Source organism: Rhinatrema bivittatum, chromosome 3 (genome assembly GCF_901001135.1).
Source record: "Rhinatrema bivittatum chromosome 3, aRhiBiv1.1, whole genome shotgun sequence".
NCBI lineage: Eukaryota > Metazoa > Chordata > Amphibia > Gymnophiona > Rhinatrematidae > Rhinatrema > Rhinatrema bivittatum.
Window position 1 is genome coordinate 146,862,509 of NC_042617.1, and position 23,615 is coordinate 146,886,123.

At 47.4% G+C, this 23,615-nt stretch overlaps 1 protein-coding gene across 6 annotated transcripts in view; it reads left to right on the forward strand.

Annotated features, from left to right (window-relative positions):
- The window catches only part of HEATR1 (HEAT repeat containing 1), a 317,329-nt gene that overhangs the window by 66,145 nt on the left and 227,569 nt on the right, over nt 1–23,615 (forward strand). For all 6 annotated transcript variants that reach the window (XM_029593810.1, XM_029593813.1, XM_029593812.1 and 3 more), the window contains 2 exons: nt 9,527–9,628; nt 11,731–11,871. In XM_029593810.1, the coding sequence (XP_029449670.1) occupies nt 9,527–9,628; nt 11,731–11,871 (243 nt within the window). The remainder of the gene's footprint in view (nt 1–9,526; nt 9,629–11,730; nt 11,872–23,615) is intronic.

Below are 23,615 nucleotides of genomic sequence, written 5' to 3' on the forward strand. Positions count from 1 at the left end.
ATGCCATCTTAATTGTTCCATCTACGAAGCATTTGATACAACTGCATATTCCTTGTCAAACTCCATTAGAACTGTTCGTATAGCTTGGTTGAGAGCCAGTAAACTATTCAAGCATGTCCATGAAAAGTTGGTGGACTTACCCTGCCTGGGTGATCATCTTTTCGGCTATAAATTCAGAAAACAGTAGTACTAATTAAGGAACAGCAGGTGGCAGTACAATCCCTCTCCATGGGACCAGAACAACAGTCTTCTGCAAGGCATACCTACTACACTTTTAAAAAAGACCATATTTCCAGAGAAGCCCCTTCTAACAATTCTAGCGATACCAGAAGCCAGCTCTACTTCCATAACAGCAACAACTTCTGCCTTGCACTCAACAGTGGGAATGTTGACCATCAAAACCAACACAGCAAGTCCAGCCCAAGCCTGGACCAAGTTTTTGACCACTTTTCAGACCTAGCAATTCTACTCTCTCCGATAGGGAAAATCCAAAACTCCTATCTGGAGAAGTGATGCAAGATCACCAAAGATCGCTGGGTTCATAGGATTGTGCAGTCTGGATACTGCTTGCATTTCTTCTAGCTACCCATGCTTCCTAATCGTTCAGCCTTCAATTTTGATCTGTCTCATGTGATACAACTTTGTCTGGAAATGAAGCTGCTCAAACAGCGAGCAATAGAACCGGTTCCTGCACATCACCATGACTGAGGGTTCTACTCCTTGTTACTTCCCTATTCCCAAGAAATCTGGAGGACTGAGACCCATGTTGTATTTAAGAAGCCTGAATTCTCTCCCTGCAATTCATCCCTTTATCCAGAAGAGGCAAAGTATATCCACTCTGAAGCTAAAGGATATTTATGTTCATATTCCCATCCATCCCTCCCACTGGTACTAATTACACTTTACAGTAAATTGTTCCCACTATCAGTACAAAGTGCCCCCTTTGGCCTACTAGCACAGAGGATCCACCAAATGCCTAGTTGTAGTAGCAGCTCATCTACATCATCTGGGCATCGGAGTCTTCCCTTTTCTGGACACTGGCTTTTGATATCCCCAGAAGGTGTATTAACCTAACTGCAAAAATCAATGACTTCTACAGTTGTTAGGTTTCCTGAGAATTTCAAGGAATCATCTCTAATTTCCTTTCAGAAAATAGAATTAATTTATCAGTGGATAGGTTCTCTACTGAAGAGAGCTTTTTTTTCCATCAGATTGAGTGTACATACTCAGTTCTCTAGTCCTACAGATTGCCGAACACAAATCAGTCCCCAGCAGGGCTGGCATTTAGGTAAGGCAAGCCAGTTGACCACCTTGGCACCATGATCTTAAGGAGGGTGCCCTGGGCAGCAGTGTGGCCACCTTGGATCCCATTCAGCCATAGCTAAAGAGAGTCTGTGTGGCCATAGATCCTATTCCACCACGGCCAAAGAGGGGCCTGCATGGCCACAACAGACAGCATCCTGGCATGGCCATGGCGGATCCCATCCTGCCATTTTGAAGAGGGCTGGAGGGGGGCACTCTTCACCCAGGGTGCCATTTGCTCAAGAGCCAGCTCTAGTCCCAAGCCAGGGAGGTGCTGGTTGTTCTCAACCACATGGCGGCTGCAATTCATGTAGTTATTACCCGCCTTCATATACAACTCCTGCAGTGAAGCCTTCATTTCTAATGGGACCAAACAACCAAGGTGGAAATCTCAACAGAAGTAAAGCAGGAGCTACGTTAATGGCTAGACCCCTTCATCCTTCAGGAAGGAGCATGACTATGTCTATCTCCTCACCAAATAATGTTGCAACAGATGCCTTCAAAGGAGGGTCCACGTGGGCTCTTTTCAATCTCAAAGAACATAGACATTCTGAATGAAAATTTCAGAACAATTTCCTTGAGTTGCAAGTGATCATGTACACTCTATCGACTTTCTTTCACCTCCTGAGAGAGAGCATTCTCATTAAAACAGACAACTAAATCTAACTGAACAAACAAGGGAGCACAGTCATGGGCTCTTTGCCAAGAAGCAATAAAGATATGGGAATGGGCGTGCAAACATAAAGTTGTCTTGCAAGCAACCTACTTTTGAGGAATCTCCCACACATTGGCAGATTGCTCATGTGGTGGAAAAGCTCTGCTTAGGCAATCTGTTCAGCAGTCGACAGCCAACAAACTATTGTCTATGGGGGTTTCCAGCAGTCAACATTTTTGCCTTGGAAAATTAGAAAATTTTGCTCCATTCTTCTCACCAAACTCAAATCAGATGCTATTCTGCTAGACTAGAATGCAGATCTTATGCATGCTTTTCTACAGAGTCTGCTCATAGCCAGAACAGTGCAAGAAGTATTTAAAGACCAGGCCTGTTAGATCCTCATAGCTCCAGCATGGCCCAGTCAAGCCTGGTTGGTGTATCTAGTTCAGCTCTCCATCCATTCTCCGATGACTCTTAAGTCAGACCCATCAAGAGGAGGGATACCTTTTTCATCTGAACATTCCCTTCCTCAATTTGATGGTTTGGAACAAATTGTCCTTACCCAAAGAAAATTGAGGACATAATAGTATCTGCCAGAAAACCATCAATTATAATTTTAAATGGAAAAGGTTCTCCACACGGTGACAACACAACAGCTTGGATCTGTTCACTTGCAAAACCAAAAAGTTATTGATTTGTTTGAATTCTTTCGATTCAGGTCTTGCCACCTCCAACAATAAGAGTATCATAGTGATTATTTCACAATACTGAAGTGGTCCATACCCATCCGAAATTTCTACCAAAGATTGTGCCCACTTTCCATATTTATCAAGCTATTGGGCTACCTACATTCTTCTCAAGGTCACATGCACATAAAGGCAAGAAAGTCCTTCATACTTTAGACTGTAAACAGGCCTAGGCTTATTACAAGAGAAGAACATAGCCTCATTGTTAGGCTTTGCAGTTATCCTAACAGACTAGGCATAACAGTAGCTAAACAAACATTGTCCAACTGGCTTGTGGTCTGCATTGTTCACCATTATAGGCTAGCAGACCTTTCAGATTACAGACGCCATCAAGCCTCATTGAGGTAGAGCCATGGCTGCATCAGTGGCTCATTTGCGAGCCTTACAACTTGAAGAATCTGCAAACTGCAACATGGTCATCGGTATATACTTTTGCATCCCATTTCCATCTGGACAATCTCTCGAAAAGTGACAGTAAATTTGGATGAGCAATTTTTGTGTAGCTTATTCACCCAGTAGTCTACTCTCCACAGTGAGAGCTGGGTTGCTTGTTTAGTAAATGCTCTGCTGCCACCCTCAGCTTGGGACTACCCACATGTAATGGCTAAATTAGCCCTTCTTATCGACTAAAAAGGAAGTTTGCCTGCTATAAATGTTTTTTCTGTAGATAGCAGGATTAGCAACACTAAATGCCCACCCGCCTCCCTGGAGAGTCGAGTACCTAGCTAAAATCAGCTCTCAAATTGACTGAGGAGCCTCACAAGGCAATCCCTGTGTGAGAATTCCTGCACATGCTCAGAACAAAAACTCCTCTAGCGAGGAAAGGTCTGGTGCCGCCAGATGATGCCACCCACATGTATTTGGCTAATTCATCACGCTATCTGTGGAAAATATAGTTTATGATAAGCAAATTTGCTTTTTCTCTTCATCCAGCCAAACCAGTTCAGATGCATAGGTTATGCTGGCTGGACTCAAGAAAAGGAAATTATCAGGTAAGAACAAATTTCTCCACTTAGGGAAGTCAAGCAAAAGGTTAAAACAATTTCCACTTGGCTTAGATTTACAAATAATTGAACCTTTGACAGTGAGACTTCCTGGAAGGATTTGATATCTTCAGATTTCTCACTTCAACCTCATCCATCTCAGATGAACCCAAAGAATGTGTAGCTAAATTCCCTCTCAAGGCATCAATTTTATCTATAAAATAATCAAAGAACATAAAGCCATTAGTATTGGGCCTCCCCCTGCTGTTACAGGCAGCTTAGACCCAGATTTTAATATATCCACAATAATAAAAAGAACTCTAGAGGAATTTCTTAGAGATGTTATCAACAAGTGAGTGACAATAATGCTGCACAGGTTTCCTGCCTTTCCGCTTAAGAGACTGGAGTTTAGCGGAAAACTAAGGTAAAAAAGTTTGAAAGAAATTTTTATTTTTTGAGGGGCAGCTTAAAGCTTTACTGGCCACAGAATACTAATGATCCGCTAAATATTGAGAATCTTGATGCTGATGAATAAATGATCCAGGTTTGCTATGAAATTTGAAGGGTGCAGATTAACTGTTTTGGGTTTTTTTTTTAACTTTGTATGAATTTAAAATTTCAATAAATAAAAAGAAAAGCCTTTGCACAGTAACATCGAGAGAGATAAATACAAATCAAAATAACACCAATCCACAAGTTAACTAAGAGAACCTTCTCTCTCTCAGAAATGATCAATTAGCAGAGAGGGGGCGAGGGAATCATAAAATGAGAAGAAATAAACAAGTACTATATTTAATACAGCAAAAATCATAATAAACATAGTACTATATTTAATACACCCCAAAATTATAATTCAGATACAACCCTAAGTAAACTTTGTGTTTGATACAGAATCTGCTGCTCTAGTACTCAAAAATTCCTGCAGTTGATCAGGAGCAAAGAAGATAAACGTATTAGTACCCACTTTAATGACACATTTAGAAGGATATCTTATAAGAAATGTTGCACCAAGAGCTAAAACTTCCAGACGCAATACTAAGAAACCTTTGCGTCGATCCTGTATTAGCTTGGCTAAGTCTAGATAAATCCTAACTAAGCCCCCCAAAAAGGAATCCTTTAAATTAAAAAAATTAGGTCTTCATTACAAAAGAAACATCTTGCTCATGAAAGAGAGAAACTAATAACGTAGATCGTTCAGTCACTTCAACATTAGAATTGTCCAAGAACATCAATAGATTCATAAGATCAACATTAGATTGAGGATGAACATCCAGATTAGGAAGTGGCTTAAAAGGAAGAAACAAGACTTTATTAATAGTGGGAATCTTCTCCACTGGAATCTTGAGAGCTTCAAGAAAATGTCTAAGCATTAAACAAGCATTTCGCCCATTACTTTGGGGAAATTTAAAAATCTCAAATTCAATCGCCTAGCTTGATTTTCCAAATATTCCGTCGTCCTAGAAAGATAATTCTCATGAATTATTGTAGCATTTACAGCGTTGATATCCTTAACATCTCTCCCCAAAGACTGCAAAGTCTGAGTGTTCCTGCAAGATTTTTTGATAATCTAACGCCACCATGTTCAGCTTCTGGGAGACAGCCTCAACTCATAAAGAATAAGCAGTGAAGGACCAAGACAGATTCACGATCAAATACCAGAAAAAATCTAGGGTAACCACTGCTTGTTTAATCAGTGGGGGAGCCCAAGGAACAGACTGCTCACCTTCCAGAACAGGATCAACCTCCAGCAAATTTGGATCCAGCAAAATCTCCATGGTAAAAACTACACACATGGTGACACTGGCCCCTTCTGTAGAGAACTGAGAATGCCATAATGGTGAAGAGCTCAACCCCGCTTCAGCAGAAATACTGGCAACACCCTCCGAGCAGGAAGCCATGATGATATCATCAGAACGCGCTCCTGCTGTATTGGTGTTCCTCTGGGCAAATGCAAGTAGTAGAAGCCGCAGGTCCAGCGGGCTGAGAGAGACATCCCCAGGCAAAAACAGAGCTCCTCTCTCTGTCTCACCAATGAGGCTCAAAGCCCACTAATCCAAGGTAGGAACGGTGTATTCTATGATGGATCCTCTGATCTATGGGGAGCGAGGGTTCAGAAGGGAAAAACCCTCACTTTCCCCTTCATATTGTGTGGCCTACTCTGAAGCAAAAAGGAAACAAGAAAGTAAGTGGAGAGCTTCAGAATACATGACTGCTCACGCCACCATTAGATTCCCCCAAGAAATTCAGATTACCTTTTGATATGTAATCTTTCTGTAAAGAACAGGTTGTGTGTGTGATCCCTTTGTGCTGTGGTGCAGAAGACGCTGCTTCGCAGGCGGGCCAACAAGGCCTATGCCGACAGCTGGAAAATGTGCTTTGATACAGGCCAGGTTATGGCATCACCTGAACCAGCCATCTCCCCCGCAGGTTGGGCCTTTGGGTTCCGGAGACCGGCAGGACTTAAGAGATTCAGGGAGCTAGGCAGGCTCCAGAGGCAATCCAATAGTCTGCCGGTGGAAGACGGGCAGTCCAAGTTTGAAGCTAGAGTCAGGTCCAGGCAGCAGGCATGGAGTATGTCTGAGTCCAAGGCTGTGGTCAAAACCGGAGATTCTGGCCAAGATAGACAAGACACAGGGGAAACAGACAGGACAACAGGACAAGGTCAAAGGGGGAAAGACTCTGAAGACAAGGATAAGACGAACGGACAGGACAAGGAGACAGACAGGGCAAGGCTGGAAGGCAAACTTCCCAGAAGTGGTCTTCTCGTTGTTCCCACAAGGGAGAAGCCCAGTTGAGAGCAGGACCATCCAACAAGGAAAGTATATTTTATCTTGATGCAGTCTGAAGAAAAATGAGCCACCTGTATCTTGAAGTGCATTTTATAGACATTGAGGAAACCTGTGCATCTTTTGGAGTTGCCCCTGTACTTAGGAGGTGGTGGAAGCTGCATCATGGATTCCATGATCCAAATGAGCACGGGTGAAAGGCTCACCGGAGCTGGGGCTGGAACTGAAGGCAGGTGTCCAACCATTGGTAAACCAGTCACATGATCAGGTTGCTGTTGGGTTTGTTGGATAAACCCATGCAGTAGACCAGCCAAAGAATTCACCTTGTCCTTTTGCTCCTGCACTTGGGCAGCCAATCCAGCAATGGCTAAAGTGGAAATGCGTTCGCCGAGCTCATGGTCCCTTAATGCGGCAGCACTAAGGGACCATGAGCTCGGCTTCATGTTTCTTGAAAATGGTATCATCTCCCTAGCTCCACCCTCATTTAATTTTTTATGATAATGCAAAAATCTTCTTATTTTTCTCAAGTCTTCATTATCTCTGTTCCCACATTGTTCATATCTGCTTTTTCTTTCCATTTCATGTTTATAATAGAAGCCAGATTTGTTCTTTTATATTCTTTGATCCCCATGCTCTTTTTTTTTTTTTTTCCAACTGCTGTAATTATACTGGATTATGCTGCTTACCTGCTTCAGTTGCTCAAAACTTCTGCCCACCACTCTCTCTTCTACTACCCTAACTGCAGCCATGTAAGCCCCATGTCATACAACTCTGTACTTGTTCCTAGTCAAGCAGTAGGCAACTGTTTTTAAATGTGGATGTATTGATGTCCTTATGTCTATAAAAGTATCCATGTCCTTCCTTCTCTGCCTTTCTGGTCTCATTACTGACCCTTTGGTTGGTGGCACCTTCTCATTATCCTGCTTTTGGTCTTCCTGCCCCTACTCACTTGAACAGAGAGAGTCCTCATGTTCCCTCTCCGCCACCCATTCTGAACACTCCGGCTCTTCATTTCTTCCAAAATTGCCCGTCCCAATCCTTAGTTTCTTCAGTTTTTTTTTTTTGCCTCATTTCTTGATTAACCTAAGCCTTTAGTACTGTTGCTATTATATCTATCTACAAGCATAGATAGACATACTTTCATTTTTTGTGAGGCATCCTGATTAAAGGCACCATGTAACTGCTGAAGATTGTGTATTGCTTATATATAAAAGTGTATGTACACAGATATGTATTGAATGTGTTTATGAATACATTCATTCATATATATATATTGCTTATCCTTCCATACCAGTTCAGACATGTGGGTTATGCCCTCCTGCCAGCAGATGGTAACAGAGCTACAAGTTTTCCATGACATCACTCACAGTACATGAACTTGTACAGCAAGTTGTCAGTATTTCTCTATTTCCAGCAGGTGCAGTGTTTTGAGGGATCATGGTTGACTATCCTTTGGAGGCCCTGTAGAACCCAAGGGGTGAGGAAGTAGACTCAGGTAGATCTAGGGTTTCTGAGACTGTGAAAGGCTTGAACCCTTTTGGCGATTGAAATTCTCCTCCTGGGATCTCAGCCTGGTGTTCAGGGCTCTAATTGGAGCTCCATTTGCACCTATCATATAGGTAATTCTCCAAGGATTTTCTTTGGAAACTATATTTCTGGTGGAAGTCCTTTCAGCAAGATATATCTTGGAGTTACAGGCCCTGTCTTGCATACATTGGAGCCCTAGTTTATGCAAATAGCTCATGCATATTCAATATGGTTATCCCAAAAACCCATCTGGCTGTGGGGTCCCCAGGACAGGTTGCTGGTCAGGAAGTCTTGATTTTAATTGCAATTTTCTACAAACAGTTCATTTTTTATACAACTGCATGTTTCATAACTAAGAAGCTTGTTGGTTTCAGAAGAAAAAGTAATGATCTCTCCTGTGCCCTTCTTCTTACCTAAGGAGGTCTTAAGCTTTCACCTTAACCAGTCAATTTCCTTACTGTTTTAGATTGAAAGAGTATAAGAATAGAAGTCTACATAAATTGGTTGTACATAGAACCATTTTGAGAGACATTTAAGTGGCTAATTCCTTTCCGAAGTCGGACAGACTCTTTGTTCTTGTTTAGTGGGCCTTGTAAGGGTGAGGTGGCTTCTAAGTCCTGTATTGCCAGATGAATTAATGAAGCTGTTGGCACAGCAGATATTGGCCAGGGGCTATCTGTTCCAGATGGGCTGAGGGAATATTCAGTGAGAATACAGGCAGCTTTGGGAGCTAAATCTAGTGTGGTCTCTCCAGAAGATATTGCAAGGTGGCGGCTTAGTCGAGCTTGCATTCCTTTACTAAGCATTGCCATTTGGGCTTTGGGGCGAGGATCTTGAGAGCATCCTGGACCTCTTCCTCCCACCCAATATGAGGGTAGTTTGGGTAAGTCCCACTTGTGTTGACTGGGTATGGCAGGATGATGAGAAATTTTATCTTACCTGATAATTTCCTTTCCTTGAGTCAGTCCAGAAGACTTGCAAGGCCGGTCTAGGCTGGCAAAAGTACAGCAATTACAGTAGTTTTGAGAAGAAAAGATCAGGTCCTGTTATATCATTCTTCAAACCTCTTCCCAAGAAGGAGGTAGTTAAGAGAAAATACCTTCTGAGTAACTTTTTTTTTTTTTTTTTTTTAAGAAATAAAATTATAAAAGTTTATTAGTCATTAGCTATTTTGTTGATTGCTCAGTTGATTAACTTTGGCAAAAGTATATGGACAAGATTTACTGCTGCACAAGCTCATGTGCTATAAGTAATGTCACGGAAAACTTATAGTTTTCTGCCTGCTGGTAGGGAGGTATAACTTATTTGTCTGGATGGATATAGCAGGAGTCAAGGAAAGGAAATTATCAGATAAGATAACATTTCGCCCTTGTGTACAAATATGAGAGTTGATTTAATAAGTCATTACTTTTGAATCTGCAGTGACTTCGCTAGGAAATAAGATTTTACATTTTGAGTGTGTTTACTTCACAATAGGCTTAAGTCTGCCTTTTGCCAACTTGACTGTTTGATTGTTGCCTTGCACAGAAGCCTGGTGTTCCCTTGGCACGGGGCACTTTGATTACACACTGCTACAAAGACCTGGGGTTCATGGACTTCATCTGCAATCTAGTGACTAAGGCTGTGAAGGTTAGTAACAGATTATTCTGGCACAGGGCTTCTCCAACCTATTCTGGTGAAACCACGGCCAGTAGAGTTTTCAGGATATCCACAATAAGTATGCCTGAGTTAAATTTGCATATATTGGAACCCCAGTTTATGATAATATCTCTTGCATATTCAATATGGATATCCTGAAAACCCGACTGGCTTGTGGGATCCCTAGTACATGTTGCTGGTCAGGAAGCCTTGATTTAAATTGTAGTATTCTACAAATGGTTCATTTTTTTTTGTGTAACTGTTTTCTTTATAACTAAGGTGTTATCTTTAGAAGATGCATGTCATTTTAAAGGTGTCATATATTTTGATGATTTTTTCAGCCGCATCAGAAAATGAAGTTATTTGGTTATTTTATTTATCAAACTGTTATTTATCATAACTGTCGCCAGTGCTGGATTCACACATCCTGTGTGACATACATAGGGACCTTTTATTTTTCAATTTTTATTTTATTTTGCATGGGAATGTCAGTATTAGAGCAAAAGATGTCAGTGGAAAAATGATTGTTCTCCTGTGTGTTATAATCAGTGGAATAGTAATTTTTGCACTGATTTATTTTTTGTTCTAACATTGAAATTTCCAAGCAAAATAAAAACAGAAAATGAGGGTCCCTAGACATACAGTATTTTCACATCTCCAGCTTACTTCAAGTGCCAAGGTATTATGACTAGTGCTATTATAGACGTGATGGTTAGCGGTATAGGAGTATTTGTGGAATATTTTTTACCACACTGTATTGGGAGGATGATGACCAACACCACGCAAAAGGCATTGCTTTTTATTTTCAATAAAGCATTGTGTATTGAATACTTTTCTTCAAAATACTTTTACTGTTTGAATCTGTGCACAGAAATCCACAGCATCTCTGGTGGTGAAGCACCAGAGATGCTTAACAGGAACCTCTAGAAAGACTGAGCTCTGGGTCCAGTGACTAAATTTGCTTTGTAGTCTTTACTGATCTACAGGGGACTCCCTGAGAATGTCATAAGATTGTACCCTGAACATAGCCCATGGCCAATAAAGCTTTTCTAGAAAGGTTATATGACTGATCAGAACAAGTATATAATTATTATTAGCATTATTACTGTTAATTTATACCACACTCTTCTCATAGAGACTCCAAATGGCTTTATAAGAACAGTTACATCACAGAATAAAGTTAAAAATTACACAAGCAAAATAAAATTACAAAGAAGTTAAACCCTACTGCAAAATGCAGTAATATTCTCCTATTAAGACATGACCAGAACAAAATCAACCCTAATTTCCCTTCCTTCTGTTTCCTACCCCCCTCCTTCCCTCAGAGGGGTTAGGATAAAACACTTCTACGTCCTCTTTCCTCCCTTGCCCCCACAGAGGGGATGGGACAGAACCTAAAGAAAATACAGCCCAGCCCAGGATTTCACTTATCAAGGTGCTAGAGCTGGGTGTGAGTTGTTTTCTTTTTTTTTTTGGTGGGCCTAGGACAGAGAATGAATGAACGGCGGGGTGGGAGGGGGAGGGGGCAGCATAGTAACGTTTTGCACAGAGCAGCAAAAAAGCTAAGCACCGGCCCTGTTTATAAGCCCCCTCTTTTTTTTTTTTTTTTTTTTTTTATTATGGTGCTTTTGATCTTTAACATATCTTGAATTAAATTTATCAATATGTAACTTTATTTTGTTAAAAACATTATCTTGGTCAAGCCTGGTGGCTCAGGGGCAGTATTATAGAAGGTCCCTAGTTTGATCCCCAAGTTGGTCTTTCACTCTCTGGATCGGCTAAAGATGCTGCGGAGGCATTGTTCACTGCACTCAAGGCAGGGAGTTGTGGTCATTGCTTAAGGGTGACACCTCACAGCCTGATTCAGGGCCTATGATTGCTGGGTTTTGGAGGGATTCCTATATTGTGCTGTGTCTAGTGTAGGTGTATCGTCATGCACGAAGACCTTTAGAAGAGCCTTAGATGTAATATAAAGACTGAAGCCAAGCAGAGTAGTATGATCTGGACATCTGTTCCATTTTGCCACTTTTTTTTTTGCTAACTCCTCTCAAGTTTTGCAGTTTTTGCTTATGTATTTTCTCTCTCTCTCTTAGGCTTTTGCAGAGAACTCTGGCAGTGTGCCACAGCTCAGGGTCCTTTTTTCTTTCTATGCCTCCACTGTTGTGGCTACCATGGATGCAGCAGAGAAGATCTTGGACCCTGTGGTTGCCAAATTGCTCCCCTATATCCAGAAGGTATTTAATGAATCACTTAACAAGCTCTAGGTAAAGTACAGAATAATCAGACAAAATATATAAAAATCACAAAATCTGTCATAGCTACCCAAAAACAATGCAGATAAAATACATAAAACTAATAAATGATAAATTAAAAAATAAGCACACAACCAACAAAATTAATCAAATAAATGTATACAAGAGACTAAATAAAAGCCTGAACAAAGAAATAAGCCTTTGTTAATGTGACCTGAGGCAGAAGAAGTTTTATGTTGCTATTAACAGTCAATGATCTTTTTCCTGCCCTCGCATTACTCATACCATCTTGGCCAACTTAGGAAAGTTCTCAAGCATATTAGCTGATACCTCGTTATGTGCAGAGAGCTTAATGTACCGTAAGCATCTCCAGGGCATTATATTAAAGGAGCTGCTAATAAGAGCAGCCAAAGTTGTGAGCGTATTTTCTCTGAGAAAGTCCAAACTCTTCGCATGCTGCTTTCTGTGGAAGTTCAGGAATTCCTGCCATCGCATTATCTGGCTTAAGAGAGCTACTGCCTCAACTGCAAGGTCACTCTGAGCACGAGATTGAGCTGTAGAGTAGCAGAATGCATTATCATGACAGACTTTTAAACAGTGAAGAGGTAAATACAGGACTTTGCATGTGGTTAGTGGTGTTAAATTACTTTAAAAAAAAAAAAATCATTCTGAAAAAGAAAAGCATTTCTTGCTGAAAGCTGGCCATTTCCTAGCGTGTAGCAGATGGACTCGGAATCAATGGGGTATAGTGTACCATGGAGACGGATCAGATTTCAATCTGACGTCAGCCCCTAGTACATATACCCCTGCAGGAAGTGCAGATCCTCAGTATTTTTCCGTCTCCATAGCAGTTAGGAGCTATCTGCACGCTCTCCGAGCGTTGGAACCAAATTTAAAGAAGAAAATTCTATTGAAGACGAGCCCCGCTCTCCTGCAGTGATACCCTCGGGTCCCTCCCCCAGTCGAGATTCCCGAGGTGATTTCCGCGATCCCTCTGAGGTGAGCCTCGGTCCAGCGGCCGAATCGCGGCGGGACCCAGCCCCCAAAGGATCGGGTGCGGCATAGAGGCAGCCTCGGTCCAGCGGCCGAATCGCGGTGGGACCCAGCCACCAAAGGATCGGGTGCGGCATAGAGGCAGCCTCGGTCCGGCGGCTGAATCGCAGCGAGGACTTACAGCCCCCGAGCGAGAGGAGTTCGGGCGCGGCTGAGAGGCAGCGGGTGCACCCTCAAAAGCGGCGGTGAAGGTAGTTGCCCTCTCCCCCCGCAGCCGGAGACCGCCTGGGTCGAGACCGGGAAGCGCCTAAGGTAAGGTAGAAATCTTTACTTGTGCCGGTCTCCGAGGATTGAGGACGAGCGCAGGCCATTGGCCAAAGCCAGTGCCACCGGGTTGATTTGCCCTAGCAGGGCCAGACCCCGGCATTTCCAAGGGCCTTCCCACGTGGAGACCCTCCGAGGTAGTCGCCATCTTGCCCGCATGGTCGCCGTCGCCATCTTGGCCTTATTCTCGACGTTCACATCGCTGCCCGGCCGAGCGCACAAAATTTACCTGTGCGCACAAACCTACTTCTGCGCGTAAGTTATACGCACAAGAACCCTTGGACGCATAAGTGGCGCGCACAAGTCCCGGTCGCACGGACTACACGCACTCGACTACCCGCGCGCGCATCCCGGGTTAAGGGCTCAGATACACGCACAAACCCCGGCTAAGCGCACAGATACGCGTGCACGCGGCCAGGTTCTCCGGAGCGAAACATGTACGCGCAGGCGACCTCGACACCTCCAATAACGGAAGTAAAATCCCTAGGCCTCTGCTCAGAATGCCACCTCAGGGCCGCCCAGAGCCAGGAAGCCGATGCCTTATGCGCCCAATGCGAGGAGGCCCTGGGAGATCCACCACAGGCTCAGGCTCGCCCAGGGCCGGGGACTAGCTCTTCAGGGGGCTCCCTGGAGCTAGCAACCCCCAGCGGGACTCCCTCTCAGCCGGAGGCTCCCAGGGAAGCAGCGCCACTCAATGTGGACCCCTCGTCTATTTCTTGGGTGGAACTCTTCAAGGGGATTCACGCCTTTGTCCGAATGCAAACGGATTCCCGGGTGGACCAACCACATACGTCGCAGGAGGACCCCTATGCTCCAGGCCCCTCAAGACCTAGGCATAGGCTTTTACCGCCAAGTAGTCCCACCTGCGGGGGTACGGACATCTCAGAAGAAGAAGTCGAACCCCTAGAAGAAGGAGAACTCCCCCCGGGGACAGAACCCCACCGAACCATGAGACGGTTCTTCACAAGGTAGGAGCTCCCGGATCTGGTCTTCCAATGCCTGGCGGAACTGGCGATTCCGGATTCAGAAACCCAGGGGGGATCCCGAGGAGAACCCATTTCTGGAAGGCCTTCGACAGACCTCCCGTCATTTCCCGCTCTTGCGAGCCGCTCAACAGCTAATTGACCTGGAATGGAACATACCAGAATCTGCCTTTAAAGGGGGGCGGGCCTTAGCCAGCTTGTACCCCCTGGATCCAGCAACCAAAGACATGCTCGCTTGCCCTAGAGTAGATGCCATGGTCTGCGCAGTCACCAAGCGCACCACCATTCCGGTAGAGGGAGGAGCAGCACTCAAGGACACGCATGAACAGTGGCTAGAAGCCATGCTTAAACAGTCATTTGACGTGGCCGCTATGTCTCTTCAGATTGCGGCCTGCTGCACCGTGGTGACACGTGCCTGCTTATCCCAGGCCAGGAACGGCACCCCGGGAGATATCCTGGACCCAGCGCTATCCTTTCTAACGGACGCGGCCTCAGACCTCGTACGCACAGCGGCCAGAGGAGTATCGGTGGTGGCGGCCAGGAGACAGCTCTGGCTCAGAAGCTGGTCGGCTGACCCATCTTCCAAAACACGCCTCACAAGGATGCCCTTCAAAGGAACACTTCTGTTCGGCAGCGATTTAGAAAAGATGGCGGGCAAATGGGGCGAATCCCCAGTACCGCGCCTTCTGGAAGATAAGTCAAGGAGAGCCCAGTGACAGCCTTCCAGGGCCTCCAGGGACAGAAGCTCGCAGCGCTTCAACCCATACAGGAGCAGCTAACAGGCGCCCCGCCCTCCGAGGAGAAACCAGTCCTTTCGGAACAAGCACAACAAGAGGGGAAACAGCTCGGGCTCAGGACCTGGCCACGCTCCGCAATGAGAATCAGCCGACCCATCCAAGGGAAGCCATAGGGGGCAGACTGGCCCTATTCTACCAAAGATGGGTCGAGAGAACTTCGGACAAGTGGGTCCTAGCCATCATCCAGGAAGGGTACTACCTGGACTTCATACGCACCCCCCCCCCCCCCCCCCCCCCGGACAAGTTTGTGGAGTCCCCCTGCCACGACCCCACCAAAAAGGCGGCAGTGGAAGTTGCACTGGCCAGGCTACTGAACCTCGAGGCCATAACTCCGGTACCTCCTCAGGAGATAAACTCTGGTCATTATTCCATATATTTTCTAGTTCCCAAGAAAGAGGGAATGTTCCGACCAATACTGGACCTCAAATCCGTAAACCGATACCTGAAGGTCCCCCGCTTCCGCATGGAAACCCTGAGATCCGTAATAAAGGCAATACAGCCGGGAGAGTTCCTCACCTCCCTGGACCTGTCAGAGGTGTACCTGCACATCCCAATTCATCAGGAACACCAGCGTTACCTACGTTTCAAGATCCTGGGCCATCACTACCAGTTCCGGGCCCTACCCTTCGGGCTAGCCACAGCACCACGGACATTCACCAAGGTGATAGTGGTAGTGGCGGCAATACTGCGGAAGGAAGGAGTCCTCGTACATCCTTACTTGGGCGACTGGCTGATCAGGGCAAAGTCACCAGAGGAAAGCATCCAATCAACCAACAGAGTCAAGTTGGTTTGACCAACAGAGTTGTCAAACCAACTTGACTCTGTTGGTCAAACCAACAAGTTGGTTTGAATTGGGAATGTTGATTACTAAGTTACTCTCTGCCTTACACATATTGTTAATTGTAAACTGGGTTGATGTGATTCCAGTCATGAAATTCAGTATAATAAAAATAATAAATAAATAAATAAAGTCTCTACTGGAGAGCCTCGGATGGGTGGTCAACACGAACAAAAGTTCCCTGCAGCCCTCACAATCGTTGGAGTACCTTGGACACCAAGGAAGACAAAGTCAGCCTGACTTCCACAAGGAGATCAAAACTGTGGAACTGGTTGCAATCCTTGATGAGCGACCCTCGCCCCACGGCATGGGATTACCTGCAGGCCCTAGGGCTGATGGCATCCACACTGGAAGTGGTCCCCTGGGCGAGGGCCCACATGAGGCCTCTACAACACTCACTGCTGTCCCGTTGGAACCCATGGTCGCACAACTACACCGTACGCCTAGCCCTCCCGGGCACAGTTCGGACCAAACTACACTGGTGGCTGCAGCCCAGCCACATGAACAGAGGCTCAAGACTATCATCCCCAACCTGGGCTCTGCTAACTACAGATGCCAGCCTACGGGGATGGGGAGCACACTGCGAGGAATTAACCGCCCAAGAGCAGTGGAACACAGAAGAGGCAGGATGGAACATCAATCGCCTAGAAGCGCGGGCAGTCAGACTCGCCTGCCTGCGGTTCGCCCAAAGACTCCGAGGCAAAGCGGTCAGGGTGATGTCCGACAACGCCACAACGGTTTCCTACATCAACAGACAAGGGGGAACCAGAAGCCAACAGGTGTCACTGGAGATAAACCCACTGATGGCATGGGCGGAAGCAAATCTACAGGAGATCTCCGCCGCCCACATCGCCAGGAAGGACAACATCGCGGCGGACTTCCTCAGCAGAGAAAGTCTAGACCCAGGAGAATGGAAGCTATCTCCCGCAGCATTCCGGATGATAGTAAACCGGTGGAGAACACTGGAAATGGACCTTCTGGCGAACAGAACCAACGCCCAAGTACCTAGATATTTCAGCCGCAAGCGGGATCCACAATCCCAAGGGATCAATGCCCTGGTGCAGGCCTGGCCACGGGGGACCCTACTATACGCCTTCCCGCCGTGGTCCCTCTTGGGCGCAATCATTCACAAGATACAGCTACACAAGGGGCTAGTTCTTCTGGTGGCCCCGCATTCGCCAAGAAGACCGTGGTACGCAGACATGAGAAGACTGCTGGCAGGGAACCCTCTACCCCTGCCCCCCCTCAGGGACCTGCTACAACAGGGTCCGATCTTCCACGAGGACCCAGCTCAATTCTCTCTTATGGTCTGGCCATTGAGAGGGCTCGCCTGAAGAAGAGCGGATACTCGGGGGCGGTAATAGACACCCTCCTCCGAGCACGCAAGTTCTCCACATCGTTAACATACATAAGGATCTGGAGAATATTTGAAGCCTGGTGTGAAGATCACGACATCAAGACATGTTCACTTAAAGTTCCCGTAATGCTGGAGTCCTTTCTGGAGTTCCTCCAGAAAGGACTGTCCCTCAACTCCATCAAGGTACAGGTGGCAGCACTGGCATGCTTCGGCACCAGGGGCGAGAGCGATAGCCTAGCCTCTCACCCGGATGTGTCACGTTTCCTGAAAGGAGTCAAACACATTCGTCCACCTCTGAAGTGGCCAGTACCTCTGTGGAATCTCAACCTCGTCTTGGACTTCCTATCGGGAACCACCTTCAGACCTCTTCGAGGGCTATCACTCCATCAGCTGACCCTGAAGATTGTCTTCCTACTGGCAGTTTGTTCAGCGCGATGCATATCTGAACTACAAGCGCTGTCTTGCCGTGAACCCTTTCTTAGGTTCACTCCGGGATCCATCCAGCTGTGCACGGTACCGTCATTCCTTCCCAAAGTGGTCTTCCACTTCCATCTGAACCAGACCATCTCGCTCCCGTCGGCGGGAGCCCTGAAGAATTCGGAAGAAGCCTGTAGTCTGCGTCACCTCAATGTTGGCAGAATCCTTTCCAGATACCTGGAAATGTCAGAACCTGTACGGAAGACGGACCACCTTTATGTCCTTCACAGCGGGAAAAGACTAGGGGAAGCAGCCTCGCAGGCAACCATAGCCCGATGGATCAAGGAAGTCATCAAGGCGGCCTACATAGAAGTAGGGAAACCTCCGCCTCTACAGATCAAGGCCCATTCGACCAGAGCCCAGGCAGCATCCTGGGCAGAAACAAGAATGATGTCACCCGCCGAGATTTGCAGGGCGGCAACATGGTCCTCCATCCATGCCTTCTCCAGATTCTACCGTCTGGATGTTCAGGCCCGGGAGGACACGGCATTTGCAAGGGCAATACTGAGTGGGTCACAGGCAGCCTCCCACCCATTTCGGAAGTAGCTTTTATACATCCCATTGGTTCTGAGTCCATCTGCTACACGCTAGGAAATGGAGAAATTACTTACCTGATAATTTCGTTTTCCTTAGTGTAGACAGATGGACTCAGCAGCCTGCCCTTGGCTGCCGTCACGCATGGTATTGCAAATGATTCAAGGGTAAGCCTCCTTTTCGTTTACCTAGGTCTCCACCCGGCTGGGTGTCGACGCTTTCTGTTTGAGCTCCCTGGAGGTCTCCAGCTATACTCAATCGACCAGTTCAAATTAATCCAGTTAATCAAGTTATAATGTTTATATAGTTACGAAGTTATACAAGTTAATCAAATTAACCAATCGGTCAGTCAAACATATATCCACAATGCTTTGCAAGGAAGAATACTGAGGATCTGCACTTCCTGCAGGGGTATATGTATTAGGGGCTGACGTCAGATTGAAATCTGATCCGTCTCCAACTGCTAGCACGAGTACACTATACCCATTGGTTCTGAGTCCATCTGTCTACACTAAGGAAAACGAAATTATCAGGTAAGTAATTTCTCCATTTTAGCTTATTACATAGAATTCAGGCATGCTGAGGTCAGTACGGGAGCCTATATGGGATACATAGAAACATAGAAATGAAGGCAGAAGAAGACCAAATGGCCCATCCAGTCTGCCCAGCAAGCTTTCACACTTTAAAAAATTTTTTTTCTCTCATACTTGTCTGTTACTCTTGGCCTTTAGTAACCTTTTGGTTCTATTTCCCTTCCACCCCCACCATTAATGTAACCTTTGGTTCTATTTCCCTTCCATCCCCGCCATTAATGTAACCTTTGGTTCTATTTCCCTTCCACCTCCGCCATTAATGTAGAGCAGTTCTGGAACTGCTTCTAAGTGAAGTATCTAACTTAATTGGTTAGGCGTGGTAACAGCCGCAATAAACAAGTTACTCCCACGCATATTTGTTTACCCTGCCTGTGCAATTCAGTCCTTGTTGGTTGTTATCTGAATATAAATCCACTTTTCTTCGTTCCCCCCTGCCGTTGAAGCAGAGAGCTACAATGGATATGCATTGAAAGTGAAGTATCAGGCTTGTTTGATTTGGGGTAGTAACTGCCGTAACAAGCAAGCTACTCCCCGCTTTTTTGTGAATGCAAATCCTTTTTTCCACATTTCCTCTTGCTGTTGACGCATAGAGCACTGTCGGAGTCGCATTAACCGTGTGTATGTCTATTGAATAAGGGTATTATCTCTAGCTGTCTTTCCCGCAAGCCACCCTCTCTTCCAACCAGCAAACCTGCTGGTTGGAAGGCATAACCCATGCATCTGGACTGTTCTAGCTGGACTCAAGGAAAGGAAATTCCCTGTACGTACCGGATCAGTCCAGACTCCTGGGTTATGCCTCCGCACCAGCAGATGGAGACAGAGCAAAACTTGTCAGGCTCTGCCATAAATACCAGGGTGCCACCCACAGCCTGCCAGTATTACTCTGTCTCCAGCAGATGGTTCAGATGCATCTCCCACAGCCTGGGTCGATTTATAAAATACAATTGAATTAGGAGTGAAGGGCTATTTAGTTAGCAGGTTTCATTGTTCATTTGATTAATTTTGGGGGGGGGGGAAAGGAGAAAATTCTTCATTTCAGGAGACGCCGTTGATTTGACTGGTCCTTTGCTCCCAGGGGGTTGTCAGGTCCTGAGGGGACCATCCCCCCTGGTCGAGCAGTTGCTGGGCCCAAGGGTCGAGGACCCTGCGGTGGTGTTGGCCCAGCCGGGGGTGATACCAGGGAGCCCGGCTCACTCACCCCAGCCGGACCGCTTCAGGACCCGACGAGGGACAGCTCCAGGTACAAAAAAAAAAATAGACGGAGCTCTTTTTCTTTTCAGTCGGGCGGTGGCTTTTCTCTTCTCAGCGGCGATCGTTCTTAGGTGCGAGTGTTTTTTTTTCTTGGGGCCGAGCATGCCACGCGGTGTGGCCTGCTTGGCTTGCGGCGTAGGTGGTGAGCGTCTCTCCCGGGACGCGCTTTGCTCGACCTGCATCCCGGGAGGCGAGGGGCTTCAGCTTCGGTTTGGGGGGGTGGTCGTGAGGTGACAGGCGTTTGCGATCGCCGGCTCCCCCCCCCCCAAGCAGTTTAAAAAAAAAAATCGCAGGAAACTCGGCCATTTTGTCCGCGGCTCCTATCGCGGCCCGCTCCCATCTGATCCCAGGGATTTCCACCCTCGCTCGCGGCCGTCCCCACGCTCTCTCTTGCCAGCGGGGGCATCAGGGGGAGGGCAGGAAGGGGGCACGGACACGGAGTCGGGATAAGTTACTTCCGTTTACTCTGGCTTTACACTGCTCATGCACGGGGCCTTTAAGGCCCACAATGCCCTCAAAAGACACTCATTCCCATCGGGGGGGGGGGGGTCCTGAGGGGACACTCCCCGCGGACATGTTCGCCCTCGGGGAGCTCAGAGGGCCGGTCCAAGGCAAATCGCCTGTTGAGAGTTCTCCTGCCCAGAGCGGACGCACAGCCCCCCCCCCCCCCCCCCCGACTCCTCGGATCAGAAAAGTCCTGAGGAGCCCTCTCTGCCCCCCGAGGGGGGCCGAGGGAGATGGCACGGTGCCGCAGGGAGCGGCAATGATCCGAGTGCAATTTGTCTTGTAGACGGAATGAACTGGCTCCGCTAATCCCAGCCATCCTGGAGGAGTTGGGGATCGCTACACCGCCTGAGGACCTCCCACCACATTTCTGGTTCGTTTCTTGGCAACAGACCTGCTCTTTCAGAATTGGGATACTCCTGATCTGGGGCTGTAGGTCACGAAGGCGATGGATAAGCCGTATCCCTTGCCAGAGGATGCTCTGGAGGTCCTGCAGGTACCAAAGGGGAATGCCGCCATCTCAGTGGTCACAAAGCGGACCACCAATACCGGTCACGGGAACCACGGATTTGAAGGACCTGCAGGATCACAGGTTGGCGATTCGGCTGAAGAAGATCTGCGAGGTCTCCGCTCTGAGGGCGTGGGCGGCCATTGGCAGTAATTTTGTGTTACGGGCTGGTCTTCGTTGGGTGCAACAACTGCTCGCCAACGAGGGGCTGTCCGAGGAAAAAGCCAGGCGGGCAGGTCACCTCGAGGGGGTCGTGGCTTATAGGGTGGATGCCCTGGATGACCTTCTCAGGACTTCGGCTCGCTCCATCAGCCAGGCGACTCTTGTGATTATGGAACTGGGCTATGGATGGAGCCTCCAAGTCACGTCTAGATTCCTTGCCCTTTAAGGGGAAGCTGCTCGTCTGGGAGGAATTGGACGACATGATACAATTGCTGGGCGAAAGGAAAGGGTACCGTCTCCCGGGGGACAGGCCACACTCCAAGGGGGCCTTATCCTCCAGATCCAGGTTTCGAGGAAACCGTAAGACTCGTGTCCTTTGCCTGGGCACCTCCTTTTTTTCCCCTTTCGTTCCGGAGGGGGCAGGCAGCTGTCCCAGTCCTTTTGAGGTGTCAACGCCGGAAGACGAGGGGTCAAAGTCGGCCCAATGATGTCCTGTCGGTCCCTCTCTCAGTACTGAAAGTAGGGGGCCGGCAGGCTCGCCTTACGAGGTATGGATCACAATTATGCCAGACCAGTGGATAAAACACGGCTACGCTTTAGATTTGCTCGCCTTCTCAGTCTGAGATCTTTCCTTCCCAGTGCGGTCACGCAGAAAAGTGACAGACGGTTCAGCAGACGTTGCTTCGTTTGTCGCATCCGGGGGCAATTTTTCCACTTCCCACCTCGGAGCAACGAAGAGGACACAGCTCCGTTTACTTCGTCGTTCCAAAGGAAGATGGGTCCTTCCGGCCCATACTAGATCTCAAGGAGGTCAACAACTGTCTCCGGTTCCCGTGCTTTCGCATGGAAACTTTGCCGCCGTGAGACCGGGGGAGTTCCTTGCTTAGCTGGATCTCACGGAAGCGTACTTGCACATCGGACTCCGAGAGGACCATCAGAGGTGCCCCAGGTTTCTATGTGATGGGACAGCACTATCAGTTTCAAGTGTTATTATGTGGTCTCGCGACGGCCCCAGAACATTCGCCAAGATCATGGTGGTAGTTGCAGCACAGTTATGCCGGGGGTGACTGTTAGTCCATCCGTATCTGGACGACTGGTTGATACGGGCGAAGTCCGAAGCCATTTGTCGTTTGGCGATACAGAGGATCCTGCAGCTGTTACGTTCCCTTGGCTGGGTAGTCAATACAGTCAAGGGTCACCTCGAGCCGCCTCAGTCTCTGGAGTTTTTGGGAGCTTTATTCGACACTCCAGGTGTTTCTCTCCGTCAAGCGCAGTCAAGTTGCAATGACAGGTCTGGTTTTCCGGCAGAATCGGTTTCTCATGGTTTGGGACTATTTAAATTTGATAGGTTCCATGGCTTCAACACTGGAATTGGTACCGTGGGCATTCGCACATATGCGGCCGTTATAATCGGCGTTGCTTTCCCGTTGGAGCCCGGTTGCCAAGTAGTTCCACCTACCGTTATCCCTACCAGAGGTGGCCCGCTCCAATCTGGATTGGGGGTGGCGCTCGGACACTCTCCTCTGAGGGGTCTTCCTTCCCGGCTGGGGAGCGGTCTGTCAGCAGAAATCCGTTTAGGGCCTCTGGTCTCCTCTCAAACCCGTTGGTCAATCCATCGTTTAGAGACCAGGGCGGTACGTTGGCTCTTCGAGCGTTTCTGCCCCTGGTCCAGGGAAAATCGGTCGGAGTCTTGTCCCACAATGCGGCAACAGTAGCCTATATCAATCATCAGGGAGGGACTCTGAGTCGCCCGCTGGCGTCGGAGGCTCGACTGGGGATCCAGTGGGCGGAATGTCACCCTCCCAGCATTGCCGCGTCTCACATAGCAGGGGTAGACAACGTTCAAGCAGATTTGTTTGAGGCTGCATCACCTCAATCCCGGAGAATGGCAACTAGCGGTCAGGGCGTTCCAACTCATATGCGACAGGTGAGGACAACCGGTCATGGATTTAATGGCGACTTCTCAGAATGCTAGGGCTCCACGCTTCTCCTCCCGCCACAGGATGGAGGGAGTGGACGCCTTAGCCTTACCCTGACCAACGTTGATTCTTCTGTAGGTTTTGACCAAGGATCAGTCCAGAGTCCCGCCCACTTCTGTTTTAGTTGGAGAGTCCGCTGTTCCTATCTTTTGCTCAAGTTTTTCCTTTTGGGCCTGGAAGTTTATTATACCAGTCTGTTTTCTGTCTTAGGGTCAGGTTCCTTGTTGGAGGTAGTGACCAGAGGGTCTCCCGGTTGAACTTCATGTATATAGTTAGTTTGCACCTGGGGATTATTCTGCTTTGACATTACGTAATACTGGCAGGCTGTGGGTGGCACCCTGGTATTTATGGCAGAGCCTGACAAGTTTTGTTCTGTCTCCATCTGCTGGTGCGGAGGCATAACCCAGGAGTCTGGACCTATCCTTG